The 23,850-nt window shown below is 43.7% G+C and overlaps 1 protein-coding gene across 1 annotated transcript in view; it reads right to left on the reverse strand.

Annotated features, from left to right (window-relative positions):
* Positions 1–584: 584 nt before the first annotated feature.
* HSPBAP1 (HSPB1 associated protein 1) overlaps positions 585–23,850 on the reverse strand; it is a 69,030-nt gene continuing 45,764 nt past the window's right edge. The window contains exons 6-8 of the mRNA XM_075933109.1: positions 13,962–14,045; positions 4,943–5,053; positions 585–4,759 (exon numbers count right to left, since the gene is read on the reverse strand). Coding sequence (XP_075789224.1) covers positions 4,205–4,759; positions 4,943–5,053; positions 13,962–14,045 — 750 coding nt within the window. The 3' untranslated portion in view covers positions 585–4,204. The remainder of the gene's footprint in view (positions 4,760–4,942; positions 5,054–13,961; positions 14,046–23,850) is intronic.

Consider the following 23,850-nt stretch of genomic DNA (forward strand, 5'->3'; position numbering starts at 1 on the left):
ACGCTACTCTCAGCAGACAGACTGAATGTTTATTTCAATGAGTGATGTCTCTCTCTGGTCTAATTCAGTGTTGTAATCATGGCTGCCTCTGTTATGCAGACTCTCAAAGGTAGGCTTGTGGATACTATAGGAGAAAGCTTGTTAGGATCTTTGAGGAGTCTATAGGCCTTCTCAAGGACAGACATTCTGCAACAGGAAAACTTTCACTGTAATACAAAATGCCCTGGTCTTGTAACATCTAAAGTTATCTTGGCTATAGAAAAAAAGGACGCTAAGCTTAGACTTTGCTGAATGTAGTAGCCCTGTGTCTCAGGATCTGCTTTTCCTTCCTACCCTCTGTGTACGTATCCTCTCCGGCTACGTCTACACTGCCGGCTTCTTGCGCAAGAAGCCTTTTGTGCAAGAGCTTTTGTGCAAAAACTTCTTGTGCAAGAGCATGTCCCCCCTCAAAGCGCATCGGAAAAGCGATGTGCTTTCGTGCAAGAGCGTGTCCACACTGCATGGATGCTTTTGCGCAAGAAAGCTCTGATGGCCACTCACAGAATAGCCATCAGAGCACCTGTGCTTTTTCCCCTGGAGCGTCCACACTTGCCTTTTTACGCAGTAGCTGTAGTGCAAAAGGGAGTTATGCCTCATATAAGGTTTACCTACACCAGCAAAAGTCCTCTCTTCTGCTGTTTTACTGTGATTTACTTGTGCAAAAGCACATTTGAGGTGTGGACGTTCCATACGTTTTTGCGCAAAAACGGCTATTTTTGCACAAAAACCTTGCAGTGTAGACATAGCCTCCTAGATAGCAAAGCTTTCTTCATGAGGATTTCTACTGAGTGTATATTTCAAGGAAACATTTACAGTATCCCTCACCTTATGTAAATATTCCCAGCAGCAGCCTCTGTCTGTGCTTTAACACCTGTGGTCAGGCTGAGAAGATGGCCAACAGAGCAATGGGGAATGACTTTCATTAGAGCATGGTTCCATTCTGAAAACTGACAATGTAAAAATGGTGCCTTCTTACTCTACAGCTCGGCATCTAGGGTGCAGGATGAGTCAGAAAGGCAGCAGATGCAACTACACTGACGTTTCTATTTTTTGCTTATACCCCACCGGCAGGGCACCGCCAAAACAGAGACAGGTAGATGATGTGGTCATTCATCAGTAGAACGATGTACTAACTTCCAGCCTGTCACTCTTGTGCAGTCTTACAGAAGCATAAACCAGATTGTACAGCTGTAACTGATGATTTAAGTTGGCCTGCAATCTTTGTGACTGGTAATGAGGCACAAGAAGAAAAGAACCATCTTGGGTTTGAGGCCATGGTTGAGTGTGCTGGACTGGGAATTAGATAAAGAGAAGTTTACTTGTTAACTGGGCACATTTAGGTCACAGGGAGACAGCAAATATTCCTTCCAGTGCAACAGAACCATATTCCAAACTTCTGAAATTTTCCACTGAGCGTGCTCAGAAGTTACTTTCCTGAACTTCTTATACTTTTATTCTTCATTTTTAATTCCCCCCACCCACCTATGTTAGTACACTAACCTTATTATGTCTCTAGCCAGGGCTGGCTAGCTCCAAGTTCAGACTGGAAAAATGTGGGTGACATATTCCTCTGTACATATTCTCCAGTCTTCTGTATCATTCTCCAGTCCAGTCCCATCAGGGGTTGAGGCCTGGGTTTCCCAAGCTGTGACTCAGAAAAAGGATCCCAATCCTGCAAAACTTTCTCATGTCAGTCGTGACAACTCTGACCCCCTAAATGCCCAGTGAGGACCTTATCTCTGCAACATTTCAACTTCAATTAATTTTTACTCTAACAAAACGGAGTTGATTTTTTGTTCATTTTTTATGACTGGAAAAGTCTCTCACCCAATAGTATTATTAATTATTTACATGGCTATTGCCTGGAACAGGCTTAGAATACAGCACAGATGAAGAGAATCTCTGACCTTACAATTTCCATAATTCAAAGATGGTTGGAAAGTGACTTGTGTGGAAATAGCACTATTGGGAAGAGATCTGGCCAAGAAAAATGTGGGACAAAAGGATGGATGCTTCAGAAAGTAATCAGTGAGTATAACTGGAAACAGATTTGCCATCTTAATAACTACAGATGTTATTAGGTGTCAGCAATAAAATTGTCTATGCAAAGGTTTCAAAAGTGGTCTAAAAAGACTCTGGCTGAAGCTATCATTAATTAGGACAACTGCCATTCTAAAGTTCTGAAGCAGGTAAAGCAAAGACATTAAGAGCATTTCAAGGGACTTTTAAAGTGACTTTCCAACTGTGTTTTATTGTAATGTTCTTGCAAAGATCTTCCAGCTAGACATATCATATCCTGTGGTGAAAACAGCACCGAGTTCACCATGTGTTAATCCCCCAAGACTATGCTTCAGGGATCAATATTGTAGCTTCAAAAAGATTCTGCATAGCTTCCAAACTTGGGAACAGACCCTTGCTGTGGATCAGAGGCTATACAGTATGCTTCTTGCAGGATACACAAAAATGGATTTCCTCCCAACTTGTCTAGCAACCCGCTGAAAACATAAATCAACGAATCAAAAATAGCCCTCTGGATTTGAATTTCCTATTATCTGAACAGCTGCTCAGAGGGTCTGGAGGAAGGACTGCAGAACTTGTAGCACTAACATTTTTTCATATTTCATATGGAGTAGCTGGTTTTCCTCATTGTAAAACTATCTTCTTCGTTATATTTCCATGTGCTACCTATTTCCAAACTACCTGAAGGCCACTTGATCCTCACTGCAGGTTCTTCTCCCACCCCACCACAAAACTACTTATTGTGGAGAAGGGAGGGACATGAATATTGCATTAGGTGTAGAACTTCTAAATTGGTATTAAGTATCTCCAAGTACTTATTTCTGTCTCAAGTGTTCTTTCCTGCTGAGAATATATCAATTTACAGTAGACCATTTGCTTTATATCCAGTTTGCTTAATGGCTTTTCTATATGGCTGTGTACACGGCCCCCAATCCTTTACACTGTGCACTATTATCTGGTAGAGGACAGCTGGTTTTCTTCTGAGATTAATCTTCTCTTCAGGTATAGCTATTGCTGTGTCTGCACAGGTGAATCAAGCCCAATATTCCACAAAATGCTGAAGTGGATTAATGACATCCACTTTGACATCCACTTGACTTTGGTATTAAGTACTAGGTGCTACAGGATCTTAACACCTTTCACAGGATTATGCCTGTTTCAGGTTAGCATGTACAGAAAATCTGTATCCAGGTATGCATCAGTCTCCACTCAAAGGCCAGAAGGGACTATCAGATTATCTAATCTGGCCTCCTGGGTATCACAGTCTACCAGCCTTAAGTATTACAGCCTCCAGGAAACTACAGATTCAACCTCTCAAATCTCAGAACTTTCTGGTCTGGCAACATCGAATTGCTGGGGATCCCCAGTCTAGGGATCCGCAACTGTGTCTAGGGCCTGTGGCAGCTGGGGATCCCCATGGCTGAGGATTCCCGGCTGTGCTGGTATTGGCTGGGGATCCCCAGCGGGGCAGCAGTAGGGACGGGCAGTAAGCTGGGAGGCCAGTGGCAGGGGATCTCCCCTGGTCCAGCAAAATCCCTCATTTGGGACTGGTCAGTTCCCAAGGGTGCCAGACCCGGGAGGTCCAACCTATAGGCTATTATGAGCCACGGGCAGAGAATAGGAGGCACTGAGGTACCCTAGTGGCTACTGTATGATTCATTCTCTCATCGGTCTGTGCATGATTTTGTTTGAACCCCATATAAATGGAGGTTCCACATACCTGTTACGGATTTAAACTAATTATTAGGTTATGGGACACTAAAGATACAAATTGGAACCATGTTGTAATCCAATCAGGGGACAATTGTGTAGTAGCTGAGTACAAGTCTGTTATATTTCTAATGCGGATGGATCCAAAAGGCACTGAGTACACATTCCCTTTGTTTTAGCTCTATTCGTTGATACTGACTATTGTTAGTTAGTTATTCTTGTTTGGGGTATTAATTTTTATACTACCACTTAATCATCTGAAATATGGAGTTGGTCTGGTGCCTTACATGCATTCCCAAGCATACTTGTCATATTTAAATATATGCAGTTTTTTAAAAATAGTAAAATATTCAATTACTAGTGAGTTTAAAAACCCAGAACAATCTTGCCAGTTTCTCTCTTTATTCTAGAAATAAAATAATAAAGTACACTGATATCAAACTTCCTCTCTCTCCAACAAGAGACCAGCCACTAAACTGATGACTTCTGGATTAACCAAACAATCTAGCAAGTCATTTGTAGAAATGGCCATTTGTGAAGAGTTTGCAGTGCTGTCTGATTCAGTTTGATCTGCCAATGTTTCGTAGTCACTGTTCATTACCGATTGCTTCCCAGTGCAGCGTAATTTTCCAAAATGTCGTCCTTCATTTTCACTGAGAAGGTCTCTAAAGTCACTTTCCACTGCTCCTGCTCCCACCATGCTTGCTTCTTGAGGCTGTGGTAATACTGGAAGAAGATGTACCCCGAAAGGTATTTTCTGCAATTTTTGTGCTTTAACCACTGTAAGTCCAGCTTCATGGGTCAATGATTTGCAATCCTCTGGTTTGGTGTTTACTTGCATTTTCCTTTTTTTACTTGAAGATGCCACCTTCTCTATATCACGAGTGCTGGGATCTCTGTCCTCTGATACAGTTGCCTTTTGGTAGTCTAAATATGCAGACGTTGCTTTATTTAAGTATTGAAGATTGGTTTCATGGGATGTTGCCTCAACCTAAACAAGCGAACAAAAATAAACCTAGTGAACAAGCTGTACGTTTCTATTCAGTGCTTATTCTTAGCTGCACGAAAGGCACTTAAAAAATTGTTTCACAGGAAGAAAAGACTCATAATAAGTTTAAAAGAAATGTCAGTAACTCCAGGCTATTGCTGCTAATGGAAACAAGAGGGAGCTTACTTCTGTGGGATTCAGCCAGGCAGCCACATGGCTGGGGTTTTCTGCAGATTTTATGGCACACACTAGCGTTCGAGTTATTGCCTCTTCTACCCGGGCTCTGTGGTCGGCATCCTGTCTCAAGAAAATAAAAGGTAAATGTAAAAAATGTGGCACTTCATATCCTTTAAAAAGCCCATGGACTTTGGAGAGGACCAAACCAACAGTCTTAACTTGAAAATCCTTCTTAACACAAGGATGACAAGCCAATGGGTCTGCTGAGTCCTTGCCATTCCTTACTCATGCAAGTAGTTGTTATTGGAATAGTCATGGGAGCTGACAGCCGTGCCAGGCCTCTGGGTATGTGGGGGGGGGGGGGACGGTGGCTCCGTGGTCACAGAAGGGGCAAGGCCGGGGACAGACAGCCCTGAGAGTGCCACCCAGACCATGGCATGGGCCCCCCCTCCTCTCTAGCCCTCAGGAGCACAGTGCTGGGTGCTCTGGCAGCAATTTAAAGGACCTGGAGCGACCGCTGGTGCAGAATGTGGGCGCCCCAAGCCCTTTAGAATCACCAGTCCTGGGACGACTGCCTCCTTTGCCTGCCCTGTTGACAGGTCTGCATGGGGCTATTCACATGAGGGAAGAGGCTGCAAGAGGGATCTTTTGTTCTTGTTTAAATCTGGTACCTCATCAACTATACAGCATAGGGATCCTGTTGAATTTCTATTGATATACATTTATACAATCCCTTTGATTTAGACAGACCACTATAGCATTTCACAAAATTATACATATAAATATTTTAAACACTTGAAACACAAAGGATTTGAGCACGAGACAGCAAATATCTTGGGGCTACCAAGACACAGGACTAAGTTCTATGAAAATTCAGGAAGCTCATTGTCATCTGACAGTAAAAGAACCTCACTGATGTGGGGTTGCAATTTTAAATAGCAACAGAAGGAAAAAGAAATGTTTCCTTTACTGAAAGATGCTGATATGCTTCTGCTGGAATAAAAAGCCAGTTATTGATAGAGCTTCACAAATGTGAAATAAAATGAAAAAGAACATATAAAGTGACATGCAACAAAACTTGCCACCTGCAGTAGCAACTCCTACTCCATGGGACCACTCCCAAATCTGAGTGGCACTATGGGCCTGTGTGCCAGGTTGCAATGGCTAGAATGGAGCAGGGATGTCAGTGTGTAGACAACTACACAACCCTGGACTTCAGAAAAGCAGACTTTGACTCCCTCAGAGAACTGACGGGCAGGATCTCCTGGGATGCTTACCTGAAGGGGAAAGGAGTCCAGGAGAGCTGGTAGTATTTTAAAGAAGCCTTATTAAAGGCACAGGAAGAAACCATCCCAATGCGCAGCAAGACAAGCAAATATGGTAGGCGACCAGATTGGCTTACTGGGAACATCCATGATGAACTTAAACACAAAAAGGAAGCTTACAAGAAGTGGAAAATTGGACAGATGACTGGGGAGGAGTATAAATATATTGCTCGAGAATGCAGGGGAATTATCAGGAAGGCGAAAGCACAATTGCAATTGCAGCTAGCAAGGGATGTGAAGGATAACAAGAAAGGTTTCTACAGGCATGTTAGCAAGAAGAGGGTGATCAGAGGGTGTACGGCCCTTACTGGATGAGGGAGGTAACATAGGGTACGTCTAAACTACATGCCTCCGTCGACGGAGGCATGTAGATTAGACAGATCGGCAGAGGGAAATGAAGCCGCGATTAAAATAATCGCGGCTTCATTTAAATTTAAATGGCTGCCCCGCTCTGCCGATCAGCTGTTTGTCGGCAGATTGGGGCAGTCTGGACGTGCCGCGTCGACAAAGAAGCCTTTCTTGATTGGCACAGGTATGCCTCGTGAAACCAGGTTTACCTGTGCCAATCAAGAAAGGCTTCTTTGTCGACGCGGCGCGTCCAGACTGCCCCGATCTGCCGACAAACAGCTGATCGGCAGAGCGGGGCAGCCATTTAAATTTAAATGAAGCCGCGATTATTTTAATCGCGGCTTCATTTCCCTCTGCTGATCTGTCTAATCTACATGCCTCCGTCGACAGAGGCATGTAGTCTAGACGCACCCCTAGTGACAGATGATGTGGGAAAAGCTGAAGTACTCAGTGCTTTCTTTGCCTCTGTCTTCATGGACGAGGTCAGCTCCCAGACAAATACACTAGGCAATGCAGTATGGGAAGGAGGTGGACAGCCCTTGGTGGGGAAAGTTCAAGTTAGGAACTATTTTAAAAAGCTAAACATACATAAATCCATGGGCCCAGATTTAATTCATCCAAGGATACTGAGGGAGTTGGCAAATGTCATTGTGGAGCCTTTGGCCATTATCTCTGAAAACTCATGGAGATCGGGAGAGATCCCGGATTATTGGAAAAAGGCAAATGCAGTGCCCATCTTTAAAAACGGGAAGAAGGACAATCCAGGGAGCTACAGACAAGTCAGCCTTACCTCAGTCCCCGGAAAAATCATGGAGGGGATCCTCAAGGAATCCATTTTGAAGCACTTGGAACAGGGGAAAGAGATCAGGAATAGTCAACATGGATTCACGAAGGGCAAGTTGTACCTTACCAATCTGATTAGCGTCTAAGATGAAGTAACTGGTTCTGTGGATATGGGAATGTCAGTGGACATGATATACCTTGACTTTAGTAGAGCTTGTGATATGGTCTCCCACAATATTCTTGCCAGCATGTTAAGGGAGTATGGATTGGATAAATGGACTGTAAGATGGATAGAAAGCTGGCTAGACTGTTGGGCCCAACAGGTAGTGATCAACGGCTCGATGTCAGGTTGGGGGTTGGTTTCTAGAGGAGTGCCCCAAGGATTGGTTCTTGGACTAGTTTTGTTCAACATCTTTATTAATGACCTGGATGAGGGGATGGATTGCACCCTCAACAAGTTTGCAGATGACACTAAGCTAGGGGGAAAGGTAGATACGCTGGAGGGCAGGGATAGGGTCCAGAGTGACCTGGACAGATTAGAGGATTGGGCCAAAAGAAAGCTGATGAGGTTCAACAAGGACAAGTGTAGAGTCCTGCACTTGGGATGGAAGAATCCCAAGCATTGTTACAGGCTGAGGACTGAATGGCTAAGTAGCAGTTCTGCAGAAAAGGACCTGGGGATTACAGTAGATGAGAAGCTGGATATGAGTCAACAGTGTGCCCTTGTAGCCAAGAATGCTAATGGCATATTAGGGTGCATTAGGAGGAGCACTGGCAGCAGATCCAGAGAAGTGATTATTCCCATTTATTTGGCTCTGGTGAGGCTACATCTGGAATATTGTGTCCAGTTCTGGGCCCCCCACTATAGAAAAGATGTGGACACATTGGAGAGTGTCCAGCGGAGGGCAACCAAAATGCTTAGGGGGCTGTAGCGTGTGACCTATGAGGAGAGACTGAGGGCGTTGGGTTTGTTTAGTCTGTAGAAAGAAGAGTGAGGGGGGATTTGATAGCAGCCTTCATCTTCTTGAAGGGAGGTTCCAAAGAGGATGGAGAAAGGCTGTTCACAGTAATGACCAGGGCTCGACAAATAATGCAATCTACTCACCCGTGGAGTAGACAAATAATGCAACCCGGAAGAGCCGGGTTTTGGCGATCTGCGCATGCGCAGAACGATCTGTGCGTGCACAGATCGCCGGACAGCTCGGCTAGAGAGCAGGACTTGCTGCGGTTCAGCAAGCCCTGGTAATGACGGATGGCAGAACAAGGAGCAATGGTCTCAAGTTACAGCAGGAGAGGTCTAGGTTGGATATTAGGAAAAACTATTTCACTAGGAGGGTGGTGGAGCATTGGAATGGGTTACCTAGGGAGGTGGTGGAATCTCCATCCCTAGAGGTTTTTAAGCCTTGGCTTGACAAAGCCCTGGCTTGGTTGATTTAGTTGGGATTGGTCTTGCTTTGGGAAGGGGGCTAGACTTGATGACCTTCTGAGGTCTCTTCCAGCTCTATGATTAATAGATAAGCTTATTGGTTAATCCTGTTGACTACATGCATTCCCCTTGCCCCCCTGCTGCCTCTGTATTAGGGCTGCCTCTTTTAAGCCAGCTCCCTATTAGCACTGGATCCATTTGCCTTCCCCATCCCTGTGCTGCTGCCTCTCATCAGGGGCACCATTTCAGATTGCGGGGGGGAGGGCAACCTATGCACATCAGGATACCAAAGTTCTGTCTAGCCCAGTATCCTGTGTTCCAACAGTGGCCAATGCCAGGTGCTTCAGAAGGAATAAACGGAAGAGGCAATCATCATGACCCATCCTCTGTTGCCCATTCCCAACTTCTGGCAAACAGAAGTAAAGGACACCATGCCTGTCCACTCTGGCTAATAGCCATTGATAGACCTATCCTCCTTGAACTTCTTTTGTACTTACTGTTAGGCTACGTCTAGACTGGCATGATTTTCCGCAAATGCTTTTAATGGAAAAGTTTTCCATTAAAAGCATTTGCGGAAAAGAGCGTCTAGATTGGCACGGATGCTTTTCCGCAAAAGTACTTTTTGCGGAAAAGTGTCCGTGCCAATCTAGACGCGCTTTTGCACAGAAAAGCCCCGATCGCCATTTTCGCAATCAGGGCTTTTTTGCGCAAAACAAATCTGAGCTGTCTACACTGGCCCTTTTGCCAAAAGCTTTGCACAAAAGGACTTTTGCCCGAACGGGAGCAGCGTAGCATTTCCGCAAGAAGCACTGATTTCAGACAGTAGGAAGTCAGTGTTCTTGCGGAAATTCAAGCTGCCAGTGTAGACAGCTGGCAAGTTTTTCCGCAAAAGCAGCTGCTTTTGTGGAAAAACTTGCCAGTCTAGACACAGCCTTATAGTTTGGGCTTTTCCACCATCTCCTGGCAAAGAGTTCCACAAGTCGATTGTAAAAAAAATAATTAATTTTGTTTTTTTTTAAATCTGTTGCCTATAAATTTAATTCCAGCAGCTTCTTGTGTTATGTTAGTGAAAGAATAAATAACATTTCCTTATTCTGCTTTTTTCCCCACCCTGTCCACAATGTTCTAGACATCTAACGTATCTGTGTCAGCAGCCTCTGTCCACAGAGGAAGGGAGGGGTCCAAGTTCTCTGTGGACTCAGGTGCCCCATGGACAGGGACTGCTGCTGCCTCTGATAGAGGCGCATCAGTGTGGAGTGGAAGGGGGCTTCCAGGGGGCTCCCTGTGCGGTTACACGACTATTCAATTACACGCTATCTTACATCCCTAGAATGGAGAGCGGGGCACAGCCCTGAGAGACAGAAGCTGCTGCTGTGAGGTAAGTGCAGGATGGGCTCACTCTGAAACATCGCAGGACCCCTCACTCTCCCAGCAGGCAGGATAACACAAAATAACATGACATTGCCTCAAAATAAAACTATATGAAACAATTCAGTTTCATGGGGCTCTTGTGAGGTACTTCGCTTCTCCCTTTTCCCCTTGGCCAGCTAGACATGGGCTACTTTGGGATTTCAGAACAGAGGAATGCAATTTTGTAACACTCCGTAGTCTTCCACTTTTTATTTAATGAATCACTTAGGGGCAGTGGAACGCAGCTAGAAAGTCAGGAGGCTGATCAGGGTGTGCAGTGTATAGCATTCTGGTATCACAGGGATGAATACACTAGAAATGTAAAGATAATCTAAGAGTCACTCATGCTCTTAGAAAGCAGGGTTTGGAAAAAAGGAAGATGTACAGTGCTCGGGTCTGCCGTGAGAGCAGGGGACTGGACTCGAGGACCTCGCAAGGTCCAGTCCAGTTCTAGGAGTCTGTGATAATAAAGCAGCATGTTCCCAGCCTGCAATCCTATGAGGAGACTTTTATTGCAGTGAGCAGTCCCTTTGCAAAACGATGTACATAAACAGTTAATATTTTTCAAGGTACACTTGAACCTCTTTAATCCAGCAACCCTGTGAAATGGAATGCTAAATTAAATATTTTTCTGGGCCAGAGAGGGTGCTGGGTGTGTGTGTCTTGGCATAAGCGAGATGGGGGTGGAGTGCTTACCTGGCATCCTGCTCCTGGGGACCCATTTGGCTCCTTGCCCCCTCACTCCCAGCCCTCAGCCCCCACTGCTATGGGAGCAGTGGGGAAAAGCCACAGGGGAATCACATCACTGTGCTGCTATTCCCCTAGCTGAGGGGTAGGGGGAGCAGCAGCATGCAGAACCGCTTCCTCCTCCATACTATAGGTGTTCCCAGATTAGGGACACCTGGAATAGGGAGGTTCAAGTATACTGTGATCTTGGGATTGATTTTACAGTGCTAAATCCTGGGGCTGCATTAATCACGTAACTTAGTTTGTTAGGAAGCAAGGTTTGAATCTGTCACATTATGTAGAAAGCAAATTACACTTCTCTTATTCTAAGAAGTTGGCAAAATAATTAATGGTATCACTAGGACAATGCTGGTATGACATGCATCTGTCAAAGTGAAAGCAGCTGGTTACAGCTCCAAGTGAGAGAAATGCTTGAATAGGTAATGGAAATGTTCTCAATATTATATTTTAGTGCCAGTGTCATTCATTATTTTCCTAGATGGATTGCCCACACGTGAAAACAATGTTGCTGTCATCTGCAGGGATAATAGGCTGTAATCAACTGTCACCTGTGCCACAATGATTACATGCAGTCCCTTCTAAGGTTAAACTGCTGTGCAATTTTCTTATTACTAAAGCCATTTATTTTGTTTGTGGGGCTTTTTCATTTCTGATATCTTATTAGGAAAATCCAACAGACTCTATTCAAATAGGACTCCCATTACGTTCAGCCAGAGCTTTACATTAGTAAAGGTTGTAGAATTTGGCTCTTTCTTATTGCAACCATGAACAAAATGAGAACAGAGAGAGGTCACAAAAGAACAATGGGCCCAATTCTGACCTACGTTCCTGAGTGGTGCCGTTCAAGAGGTGAAGCCCAGATAAGTGCTGCGGATGAGGGGAGCTTTAAGTGACCTTTGCATGCTCTGAATTTTAGAACCTGACACAGGCACCTCCAATTGCTGGCACACATCAGAACAGTCTCAGGGTCTGCACAAGTTTATGACAGCTTTGAATGGCTGTTTGTGGGCTGTATGGCTGACCCAGAATGGAGGGAATGCAGTGTGTTCCGAGTTGCCCGCTGTAGCCCTGACATGTTCCTCCCATGACACAGTGCAGGAGTCTGGTGTAAGGCTGCTACACATTGTTCTTATAACGGACTCTCCCTTACAATGAGGATTCTTTAATGGAGGAACCATCCACGTTTGAATCCCTCTGTTCTTCCAGGGTAACATAAAGGTACCAGAAGATGTCGGAGAAAAGGGGCGAGCACTATAATTCTTTGTTTGGATCATTTTAGCTCTCAACCTTCCCAGATTTCTGTCCTAGTAAAGCAAGTTTCTTTCTTTAGCTACTTCAATAGTATTTCATATTAAGATAGTATTAATAATAACGTGATGTGAGTTTGAGAACATCGTGGAGTACAGGTTGGACTTTCTTGGTCCAGCACCCTTGGGACCTGAGCTATCCTGAACCAGGGAAGATCAGTGCTCCCCTGCTGGCTACACTGCTCCCGGGCTCCAGCACAGGCTCTCCACTATGCTGCCCCAGGGTCTCGCAGGGTTCCTGGCAGGACCCTTGGCTGCTGCCAGCCCTGCTGCCACAGAGTGTTCCCCGGGTTACTGGCCGCTGCCAGCTCTGCTGGGGTTCCCCAGCTCGGGCCACCTAGCCATCCCGCCCTGCTGCTAGGGCCGCCCTGCTGCTGCTGGGGATTCCAGCCACCCTGCTTCAGTCAGGAGTGTTCCCCAGCAGAGCTGCCTGGTCACCCCGGCCCCAGTGCCACTGGGGGGTTCCTGGCTGGGGCCACCTGGCTGCCAACAGTCCCACTGTAACTGGAGAGTCCCCAGCTGGGGCTGGAACTCCCCAGTCACCTGGCCCAGCTGGGGTGGGAGCTCCCAGCTTACTGCCTGCCTCACTAATGCCAGGGCTTCCCCAGTTGGGAGGTTCAACCTGTACTGAGACTGTATCACTGAAATTATCACATACCTGTTGGTGAGCACAGTAAAAATCAACGCCTAGAGAAAAGGTAAATTAACAAACTCAAAAAATCCAATACAAGCACAATCTATGTCCTCAGGAAGATATGAATTAAAACATTCCAGGCAGCTCATGTTCTTTGTCATTCATTTTTTGTCTGTCATTTAGGGCCTGATTTAGAAAAGCACTTAAGCAGAGTCTTTGCTAGTCTGAACAGGCAAAGAATCAAGCTCACGCTTAACTTCAAGAAGCTCATAGAATCATAGAGCTGGAAGAGACCTCAGGAGGTCATCAAGTCCAGCCCCCTGCCCAAGGCAGGACCAATCCCAACCTCATACTTAAAATCCATCCATATTCATCAAAGCAATTAAACATGTGCTTAATATTAACCTGTTACTTCAAAGCATATTGCTTTTGTCCCATTGAAACCACAAGTTAACATTAAGCATGTATTTAATTACTTTGCTGAATAAATAGGGTGAATTTAAGGACTTGCTTGAGTTCAAATGCTTTGCTGAATCAGGGCCTGGAATTCTGAGTCTTCAAATCCTTATTCATGGGAAGTCTAACTGATCATGTGGTTAGGAGTAGAGCCTGCTTCCTTCCTTGCCAAACCCTAGACAGAGGACAAGATTAAGGGAGCCTTTATATGGCTTCCTGTAGCCCAGCTGTTTCCTCAAGAGCAGGCAGATGAGAACTCTCTGACCTGGTCAAATTCCCCTCTGTAGCATTAGAGAAGTTATTCTGCTTCCTGATTTTCCTTACTAAAAACATCCAGGCAAACACAAACCATTGTGCAATGTGTTGACCTACGTAGCTACATTCTAGTGATAGGTGATAAACGATCCTTGTTAGTCTCCCTCAGGATGCTATGTAAATATTAAATTATTATTATAAACCACTCTAATGTGGCTCATGATGTCATCAGATATGGGGCAGAATTATTTGTTTTTGGCTACTGAGCCTATCTTATAGGGCATACCTATGCTTTGTACCGTAAGACTTACATAATAATGGCTTAAAAGGAACATACCAGTTCAATCCAAGAGTTTATACTGACTGTGATGGGGTCAACACTTTCTACGTAGTGCCACCAGTGCCTGGGAACAAACAGGACCTGAAATGAAGGGACATTGTCGTTAAAATAGCAGCAGGAACCCCCCTTTTCCAAATATTTTAGCAAATGGTCAACAAAGCCTCTAGTGTAGCAGCAATATATCCTTTTTTTAAATGAAAGTTGGAAGAGTATTCCCAGTTTGAAACACTAAGGCAAAAATGATGATACGGTCTCATTAGCAAAGTACCATACTGTACCCAGAATCATTAAAAGAAAACAAATAGTTACTTGAATATATCGTTCATCCAAAGAGTTTAAACACTGTTACATTTCATCCGTGAGGCAACAGCATGCCTTTTATGTAGATGGGAACAGAGAGGTTAAATGATTAGCCCAAGGTCACATAAGAACACAGCCAGGTCTACAATGCAAGGGGTCTGGTCGGACTTTCATTTCTCCCTCAAGCTCAGCATAGTTCACTGTCTTAAAATATCAGTAGCTATTGTGCATGGCAAGGAATATAATCCTGTATTCTCTCTCATTCAGAGTCCTCTAACAGGGTTGTAACCTATAACTGTCTTAGTTGCAGGAGGTCCTGATGCATAAAAGGCTGCCAGCTGGCTTAGCAGGGCTTTAGAGAAAGCTCTAGCCATACCCTGCTGAGCAAGGACTCTATAGACTCTCCAGTTCAATAGGCTTTCCAGTTTCTTTATAAAGATTGCCAAGCTGGTCTCCCCAGAAAGGTAGTATTCTAATGTTCTTCTAGGTTATTAATAATGTGCAGCTCTAATTCTGGCAAATAACTGTCCTTTATTACACTTGTCAAATTCCGTGGACTATTTTAAAAATAAGCTGCCCTAAAAATCATGACCATCTAGTTTAGAACAGAGCTATATTACAATATTAGTGTTGTATTTTTGACATACAATTGATTTTAAACGTTGGCTTTATGGTACAAAGACATTAACGTTTTGATGATACAGTATTAGCTTATCAAGACCAGCATACAAGACTGCATTTGAATGAGCAAGAAATTGGTTGGGCTACAGAGAAGGTAAGAAGATGGATTCAATAAGGGGAAAAGAAGCAGTAATTTTTATCTGAACTATGGGCAGCTTTTTTCTTGCTAGATACAAATTATTTATAAGAATGTCCTCATCAAGAGAGCAACCTTTTTGGATAATACAATACTAATTTGACTAGAAAACGGTCTGGGAAAAGACCAATATACTATGCTACAAACACTCACACATTTAACTTTATGTACATGAGTTGTTTCCTTTAAGTCATTTAAGACCTACATAAATGAATGAGGTATCAGGGCTCATTGGCCCTGGTTAATTTTGATGATGAGCTGAAATACTGCTCACAAGTTTTTATTTAAGAACATAGAATGGTCATACTAGGTCAGACCAAAGGTTCATCTAGCCTAGTTTCCTGTCTTCTTACAGTGGCCAATGCCCGATGCTTCAGAAGGAATGAACAGAACAGGTAATCACTGTTTAAAGTAAGTGAGAGGCTGTAGATGTTTGAAGGTAAAAAATATTCAGAAAGTAACCATAACCTCATGCAGGAGCAGATCAAATCATAACTACCAGCACAATGTATACTTGCCATTAAACAAACTGAAGCAACTGTTAAATGGTAGGTACAGTGCACAAATCCAGACTCTTCCACCACTTGCTAGAGATGGACTCCAGTGGAGTTAAGTCAGGGAGTTAATTTAATTATTTGCCCTGCATTTTATAGGATATTAAACCAGATAATAATGGTCTGCTCTGGTCTTAGAATCTATAAGTGCAGTTCTCAGTTTTAAGACTTTGAACTTGATCCAACAAAGTCAATGGCAAAATTCTAAGGACTTAATACTCATATACATGAAGGCCCCTTCAATTTATACTTGCATTACACTACCTTGTACGGCATTTTGATTAGCACAATTGGACCAATATAAAATTAACATAGCACACTTTACGTGGATTAAAAGCTGGCTAGCTGACAGGTTTCAAATGTAATTGTAAACAGAAAATCATCACAGCATAGGGACAAATCACAAATACAGAGCTCCCAGTGGGCTGCTGTGCCCCAAAGAGCTAATGCTATTATTGGAAGAATTGCAAGGGAATCTAGCGTAGGAGTAGAGAAGTTATTTTACCCCTGCATTAGGGATGTTCAATATCAGTTAATTGAATAGTTTATTAACCTCGTGAATTCCTATTGGTTACTTGACTATTCTATAGTACCCAGTGGTGGGGTCAGCACCCAGTGCGCTCCGGCCCCACTCCTGAGGAGCCCCATGCCACACTGCTCTGCTGCCTCTGTATCAAAGGCAGCAGCATGGGGGCACCAGGCAGGAGCTGGTCCACAAGGGGAGCCAATTTAGAAGCCAGCTCCCCTTGTGTACCAGCTGCTGTTGCCCCATGCTGCTGCCTCTGATAGAGAGGCGGCAGCAGCACAGGGTGGCAGTAGCCCCTGTCCAGGGGAATGTGAGCTCCTAGACCCAGCGTGAGCAGGGACACCTGCCCGCCTAGCTCTTAATATACTTTCAATGCAGAGCTGCAGCAGCAATAGGTCGTGGACCCAGCATGAGCCAGGATTAAGCCAGGCTGCTGGCCAGCCTGCTAAAAAAAATTTCTAGTGGGGGGGAGGGAGGAGAAACGCGTGTAGTCAATAGCATTAACCTATAAGCTTTTGTTTATCAGTTAAACGGTTATGACTACACTTTTACATCCCTACTCTGTATTAGGCATTGATGTAATGGCTGTTGGAATACTGTGACCAGTTCTTGTGTTCGCAGTTCAAGAAGAATGTTGATAAACTGTAGAGGGTTCAGTGGAGAGATAGGTGCATGACAAAAGGAACAGAAAACATGCCTTATGGTGACAGCCTTGAGGGGCTCCCTCTATTTAGCCTAACAGAGTCCTAAGTACCTATGTGTTGAGCAAAAAAAATGGGGAATGTATAACACAATCCAATGGCTGGGAGCTAAAGCTAAGAAAATTCAGACCACAAAGACATAAATTTGTAATGGTGAGTAATTAACCAGTGAAACAATGTGTCATGGGTTGTGGCAGATGCTCCATCACTAGCAAGATTGGGTGTTTCCCCAAAAGATCCTAATAGGAATTATTTTGGGGAAGTACTATGGCAGCAATAGGCAACCAAGGTTACTGAGTGGGCTGCCTCAGTGGCCCTCCTTTATCTGAGTGGGCCACAAAATTGTTACGACAAAGACAATCTCCTAGGATAGAGCATTTATGCTAATTACGCTTGTGTACCTAGAATCTGTGGGGTGTTGTGACTGAATCCATAGCAGCGCTTTGATTGGCTGCAGAGGCAGAGCACAGCTCACACCGTCAATGTTGTGTGCCATCAGCTTGCAACTCACTTCATGTGCCCTTGTTTTATATGCATGTCACTTACGTAATACTAGTAGGAAAAAACCTATGCAGATGGAAGCCAATGGAATCTGGGAACCCTGCGCATGGGCAATGCTAAACAAAATGTCTCATGGGCCAGACTCTGAGCCCAAATGGGCAACATGAGGTCTGTTCTATGGCCTGTGGTATACAGGCAGTGACACTAGCTGATCACAATGGGTCCTTTAGGCCATTGTGATGTATGGGAAACATTGCTTCCAGTTAGAAGCCTGTTGCACTAGAAGAAAATGGAAGAGGATGAATGCAATACAATGCGGAGGAAGAGGATGGTATCTATAATACTTCTCATGTAGATCTTGAAGTGCTCTTACAAAGGAGGTCAGTCTTCTTATCCTCATTTTACAGATGGGAAAAAGAACCACAGGGTAGTGAAGAGACTTGCCTAATACGGTGTAGCACAGCTACGACTAGAACCCAGCTCTCCTTAGTCCCAAAGAAAGGGTTATGGCAGGGAAGCATAAGCAAGGTAACATAAATTGGTAAGTGCAGAAATGTTAAATGCAAGGTGCCGTTTGGAAAATGAATTCTATGCCAGGAACGGAAGAATGTGCAGGCAGTTTGCCCTTTTGGTGTGGTTGGTCTGTGGTTGCAGGAGCAGAAGAAGGGATTTCACTTGCCATCTCATCAAATGTAATCATTGTAAAGGATGTTTATATCTGGAGCCAGCCCTGTTTCCTTACCAAATGTATAGAACAGCTACAACGCTTTGATAGTAAGAGAAAAACTATGAATCATAAATAAGAAGCAGAGAGACAGCTGAGTTTAGTGAGCATATGATCATTAACATCAGAATTTATTCTAGAAAGAAATGTACAAGTTATCAAAAGGTAAATAGGCAAAGCTTTAGGGAAGTTGCAAGAAACAGAAAAAAAAAAAGACACTGGCACCCAAAAATAATGAGTATGGAGGCGTCCATAGATTACGTAACATTTTTCGAGTATTTTCAAGCCCTATCTACATCTCAGAACACTTCAACACTGAAACACAAAAAATGAAGGCCTACCTACCCCATAATGCAGGGATGCTGAACCTGTAGTCTGCAGGCCATACATAGCCCACCAGATCATTTCTTAAGACCCATAGCCTGCTTCAACACAGTGAACTAACAGCTGATTCATTAGAATTCTCTCATCATTTTCAAATTATTTTAGTTTATACAACTGTATAAACAGACAATACTGTATTTGGGAACAACGTATCTAAATACAAACATAACAAGCAAACAAAATATAAATCAATACAGGTGATTTTAAATCTTATTAAAATGTATGTAGAATCTGTTTGGTACACCCAAAATTGTGCTTAGGGTTATGCGGCTCTTTGGTGTAATAAGGGTGAGCACCACCTGCCCTAATGCGTTTCATAGATTATGGAATGTCCCTAAAAGAACAAAACTGGTTGAACGCTGGGAATATTTCAGGTGAGAGAGAAATGGAGAGGTAGGGATTTTACAGAAAGGAAAGAAAATATTTCATCAGATTGCCAACGGAAACAATAAGGAGTTCAATATGTTTGTGCTCCTTCAAAGTGGAGCATACATATTTAACCACATATGAAATTCAATGAGGAACATGCCAGTAAACCATGGAGAAATTGAAAGAATGGGGTAAAAGTTTAGCATACAGCTCTGTGGATGTTGGTGAAAGGTTATACCAAAAAACAAAGGACAGACAGAATAATTTCAAGCTGAGAAAGAATTCTCTGTTGTCATGCTTTTCATTCAAACCACTTGGTTTCAGAGGCTGGGAAAGAAAGATACAAACTTAAATAACAAATTGTCAGCCAGAAGCATCGTATAATTATATATTTTTGGGTAGTAGATGATAAATATAGCTCATCACGGAAAAAGGCAAACTAAAGCATTTGTAGAAATCTCCTGAAAACAAAATGAAAAGGCAAAACACTAGAGCCCAGATACAGAGGTAACATCTATGGAGTAAATGGAACAATACAGAGGGTTTCTACCTCCAGAGTGACATAATGGGATGAAACTTTCATGGAATACGATAAACTTAAATCTTGCTAAAATAATAAAATGCAAATATATGGTGGTAATAGCCTCGCTTTTTAAAGAAAAGGCTGAGCTTTCTGAGAAGTGAAGTATGTATACCCACGCTTGTCATAAAGAGATGCTCTAGAAAGTGATGCATAGCAGAACTTGAGCAGGGAAAGTGGATGGTGGCAAAAAAAAAAAAAAAAAAAAAAGTCTGCCATCTAATTTAAAAATTCCCAGGCCAGCTCAGCTTGTCACAGGAATCTTAGTTCTCTGTGTGCACCCACTATCACAGCAAACTGTGGCAGATGCTGAGAAGTATCTCATTCTTGCATCCTTTACCAGAGCCTCTAAGAATAGGTCTATACGATAATACAGGTTGAACCTCTTTAATCTGGTACGCTGTTCTGGAAACATCCATGGTCTGACATCATTGGGGACCCCTGGGTGCTCTGAGGTACTCATGGTGAAAATCTGGCACAACGGGACCACAGATGTTGCCACAACAGAGAGCCAGGCTGGCGGCCAGGAGCAGAACCCAGCGGCTGGTGCCCAGCAGCTGTAGGTCAATGGCCAGGATTGGAGCCCGGAGACTGGGAGTGTAGTCTGGAGGCTGGCTGCAGAAGGGCCAACATTGACCTCCCTGGCCTAGCAAACTCCTTGGTTCAGGACTGGTCAGGTCCAAGTGTGGAGGATCAGACATCCAACCTGCAACAGACCAAGGCACGACCACCGCTGACTCAGGGCAGTGGACATTGGCTTGTGGAGCTCAGGCTAAGAGCTAAAAATGGCAGTGTAAATACCTGGGCTGGGGTTTGGGCTCTGAACCTTATGAGGAGGGATGATCTCAACTCTCTACAGAGCTATTATTAGCCCTACCAGGCTCTGAGACTTGGTGCCCTTGGTTTTATTGCAATGTAAATGTACCCTAAGTGCATGTGGGGGCACCACAAAGTTCTACCCTCCCCCACCCACAATAGCTTGTCTTGTCTCCGTTCACTTGCAGCTACTGCAGGACACCTGGACTGCTACCACAGCAGTAGGCAAACAGCTATGAGGTAGGAGAGCCAGGCGCCTCTGTGAAACACCAGAGAGGGGTCAGCATAGTAGGTCAGGTGGTAGTAAGCAAGAGGATGGAAGGATTGAGGAAATGGGAGTACATAGTTTGTGGATTTCCTTTTTTGGTGAGTACAGGAAAAGAGTGGAGCTGATGGACGAGTAATTCAGACAGGGATTTTCACATGTTTTGCTAAGGTGGTAATTTTGTGAGGCAACCTACTTTGGCAGCTCATTGATAATGGCATAAATCCACTACCAGTTTCTCCACCTCATCCAAATGTATTGTACCAGATAGGATTGTTCTGATGTTTAACTGAGCCAACCAGATGCTCCATTGTATTAGCAAGAGCCCATATGACTTGCAGCCAGCCGCACATGCTGCTCCCCCAAGAGAGTTGTTTTATCCATGTTAATCTAATAGTATACTATGCCAGTTCTGACACTTCCGGATTCTTCTTTAGTTTCATTAAAATCCCTTTCGATATTTTAATACACCCTCTGAGCTTGAACATTTTACTGACTTTTCAGAAAAGCTTGAATATATTATGTTTCCTATATCCCTGGCCTGCACTTCATTTTCAAGAGTTTTTATGTCAAGATAGAACTTTTATTTATCAAGAATTTATCTGCTCTTGTTGCTTATTACTGGGGGCCAATCCGTGAAGTGCTAAATTGGTTTAAAAAATTGGTTATTCAGGTAAAATCGGTGGGAGTTTTGCTCTGCCTAAGGGTTGGGTAAGAACAAAGTAAAGGGTTCAAGACCTGGTTCCACTCAAAGTCAGTGTTGTGCTGGATTTTATTTTATTTATATTACAGTGGGGCCTAGGACACCAGTCATGGAGCAGGATTCCATGACGCTAGACACTGTACAAACAGAGAACTAAGACAGTCACTGCCCCACAGAGCTTAGCAGAATTACCAGCTGTGGAATGAGAGGTTGCGGGTGAGGACATGTATATTGTTAGTTTACAATTTTAGCAGGAAGCCAGATAAAGAGAGAAGTTGCAAAAGGTTCTAGGCAGAAGCCCCACAATGAAGCAGAGGGGGGAGAGAGAGAAAGATGAGGAGTTTTTCCTTATCCTGTTTTCCTCATTTCCAACACTGAAAAAGGAGCGTTATGAAAGACAGTGAATTTTTCTGTGATGCTTCCCTATTGATCACGTGACATAGAGGATATAATGACAGGAGCATCACAGCAGGAGGCGGCAGTAATAACAGGGGAGTGGGGTAAAGGGAAACAATGATCAATAATACTTTGCACTTCCATAGCATCTTAATGTATTTTACAGGCATTAAATTAAACCTCTTATTACTCTGGAAGGAGTCCAGGGAAAAGGTAGAGAAAGGCAGAGGAAGAATAGGATATGGCTCTGGCTTTTCTTTTTTTAAGCACATTTTTTGTATTTTTTTGGAAACATTAAATCATCTGTGAATAAAGAAACCAGAACAGCAGTGTTTTGAGTGAAAACATATAGGCTTGCTGAATGAATGCATCAGCAGTCACTCATTCAGTTTCTGGTTTGCCCTTGTGGTTCTCCCCTATCGAACAATCAAGTAGAAGGCTAGGGCCACATTTTTAAACACAGCCTCTCATTTTGCCCCTGACATTTTGTAAGTTTAAATGCAATTGCTTGAGCTTGCAGTTTTGTGATTCCAGTCACTTGCAGATGTACACACTTGATTTGAGACCTCCAGCTATTGGCCCTCTAAACAGCTAGCTGTTTATCATGTGCATCCAAAATGTATTGTGGGTGCAAAATTGGAAGTTGCATTGAGGAATTATTAGAAATTTAGCCCACAGACACAAGTCATGTTTAAATTGCAGTCCTTCTTAAAACGAATGCAGTCTGTATATAGCTAGCTAAATTGGGAATAGAATTCTTTTCTTCCTGTGATAAGTTAAAGAGCACAAACGTTATAATCAAAGCAAACTTAATATATAATGTAGCCTCAACATACTAATGAGGAATAGTGTTAAACTTTGCTATAAGCAATTTTCTATGTTTATTTGTAAACTGATGAAATTAAAGTCTCAGAGGGGCAGCTGTAACTTAGTCTGTAACTTTAAAAACAATGAGTAATCCTGTAGCACGTTAGACACACACACACACACACAGTATTATGAGCTTTCGTGGACAAACCGCACTTCCTCAGATGACCAGAGATGTCTCGGCTCATCTGAGAAAATGGGTTTTGCCCACAAAAGCTCATGATACTATATATATATATTTTTGTTAGTCTTTAAGGTCTACTCGTGATGAAATTAACACACTGGCCAGAAGGTGGCATTAGCAACATTACATTTATTTGATATTCAAAGCTGCACTCAACCTACATGCAATTGCTTTCCTGAATACCCAGAAACACCTTTGTCTTTATTTTTTTCAATCCCGTATTGTTACGTATCAAATACAAACCATTTTGTTCATTCTCGAAGGAGAAGTGGAGATTACTATAAATTACCACAAGATACTGCAAATTCTATTTGCAAAAGACTGCAAATCCTGAAGTAACTGTATTAATTCCCATCTGAAAGAGAGAGACTGAGTGGATATCAGAGTCTTTATTATTTAGGGATCTTCTCCATCACTATTAATGGCATCCTTCTAGGTTATTCCCTCCTTCTCACTGAAACAATAAAAGGTTCCAAGCCAGTAGCTATCATACTTGTGGGTGAGAAATGCTGGATGAGTAATACTGCCCTAAGAGTTGGCTGTTGAATGGCTGGAGGTACATCCTCACTAACCCAAATCACTGTACGGTTCTCTGTGCGTGTGGGGTGTGCGTGCATACACACAAACACACATTTTCTTCATGGCACCGACTACTACTGAACTGACCAAAGACGTTTATTCTTAAAGATTAATTTGTAATTGGTTTAAGCCTAATTAAGATGGTATTATAGAGTACAGGCAGTCCCCGGGTTACGTACAAGATAGGGACTGTAGGTTTGTTCTTAAGTTGAATCTGTATGTAAGTCGGAACTGGTGTCCAGATTCAGCTGCTGCTGAAACTGATCAGTAAGCAGTTATAAATACAGGCAGTCCCCGACTTACGTCAGATCCGCAGTTACGAACGGGGCCCGTCTCCCTGGTCTCCAGCAGACCAGGGAGAGGAAGCAAAGCAGCGCAGTGGACAGCCCAGACGTGTCTGGGCTGTCCGCTGCCCGCGTGCTCCGCCGCTTTGCTCCCCGTCCCCCTGGTCTGCAGACCAGGGAGACGGGGAGCAAAGCAGAGCAAAGCCGCGGAGCACGCGGGCAGCGGACAGCCCAGACGCGTCTGGGCTGTCCGCTGCCCGCGTGCTCCGCCGCTTTGCTTTCTCTCCCTGGTCTGCTGGAGACCAGGGAGACGGGCCCCGTTCGTAAATGCGGATC

Source organism: Pelodiscus sinensis, chromosome 7 (assembly GCF_049634645.1).
Source record: "Pelodiscus sinensis isolate JC-2024 chromosome 7, ASM4963464v1, whole genome shotgun sequence".
In the NCBI taxonomy this organism is placed as follows: domain Eukaryota; kingdom Metazoa; phylum Chordata; order Testudines; family Trionychidae; genus Pelodiscus; species Pelodiscus sinensis.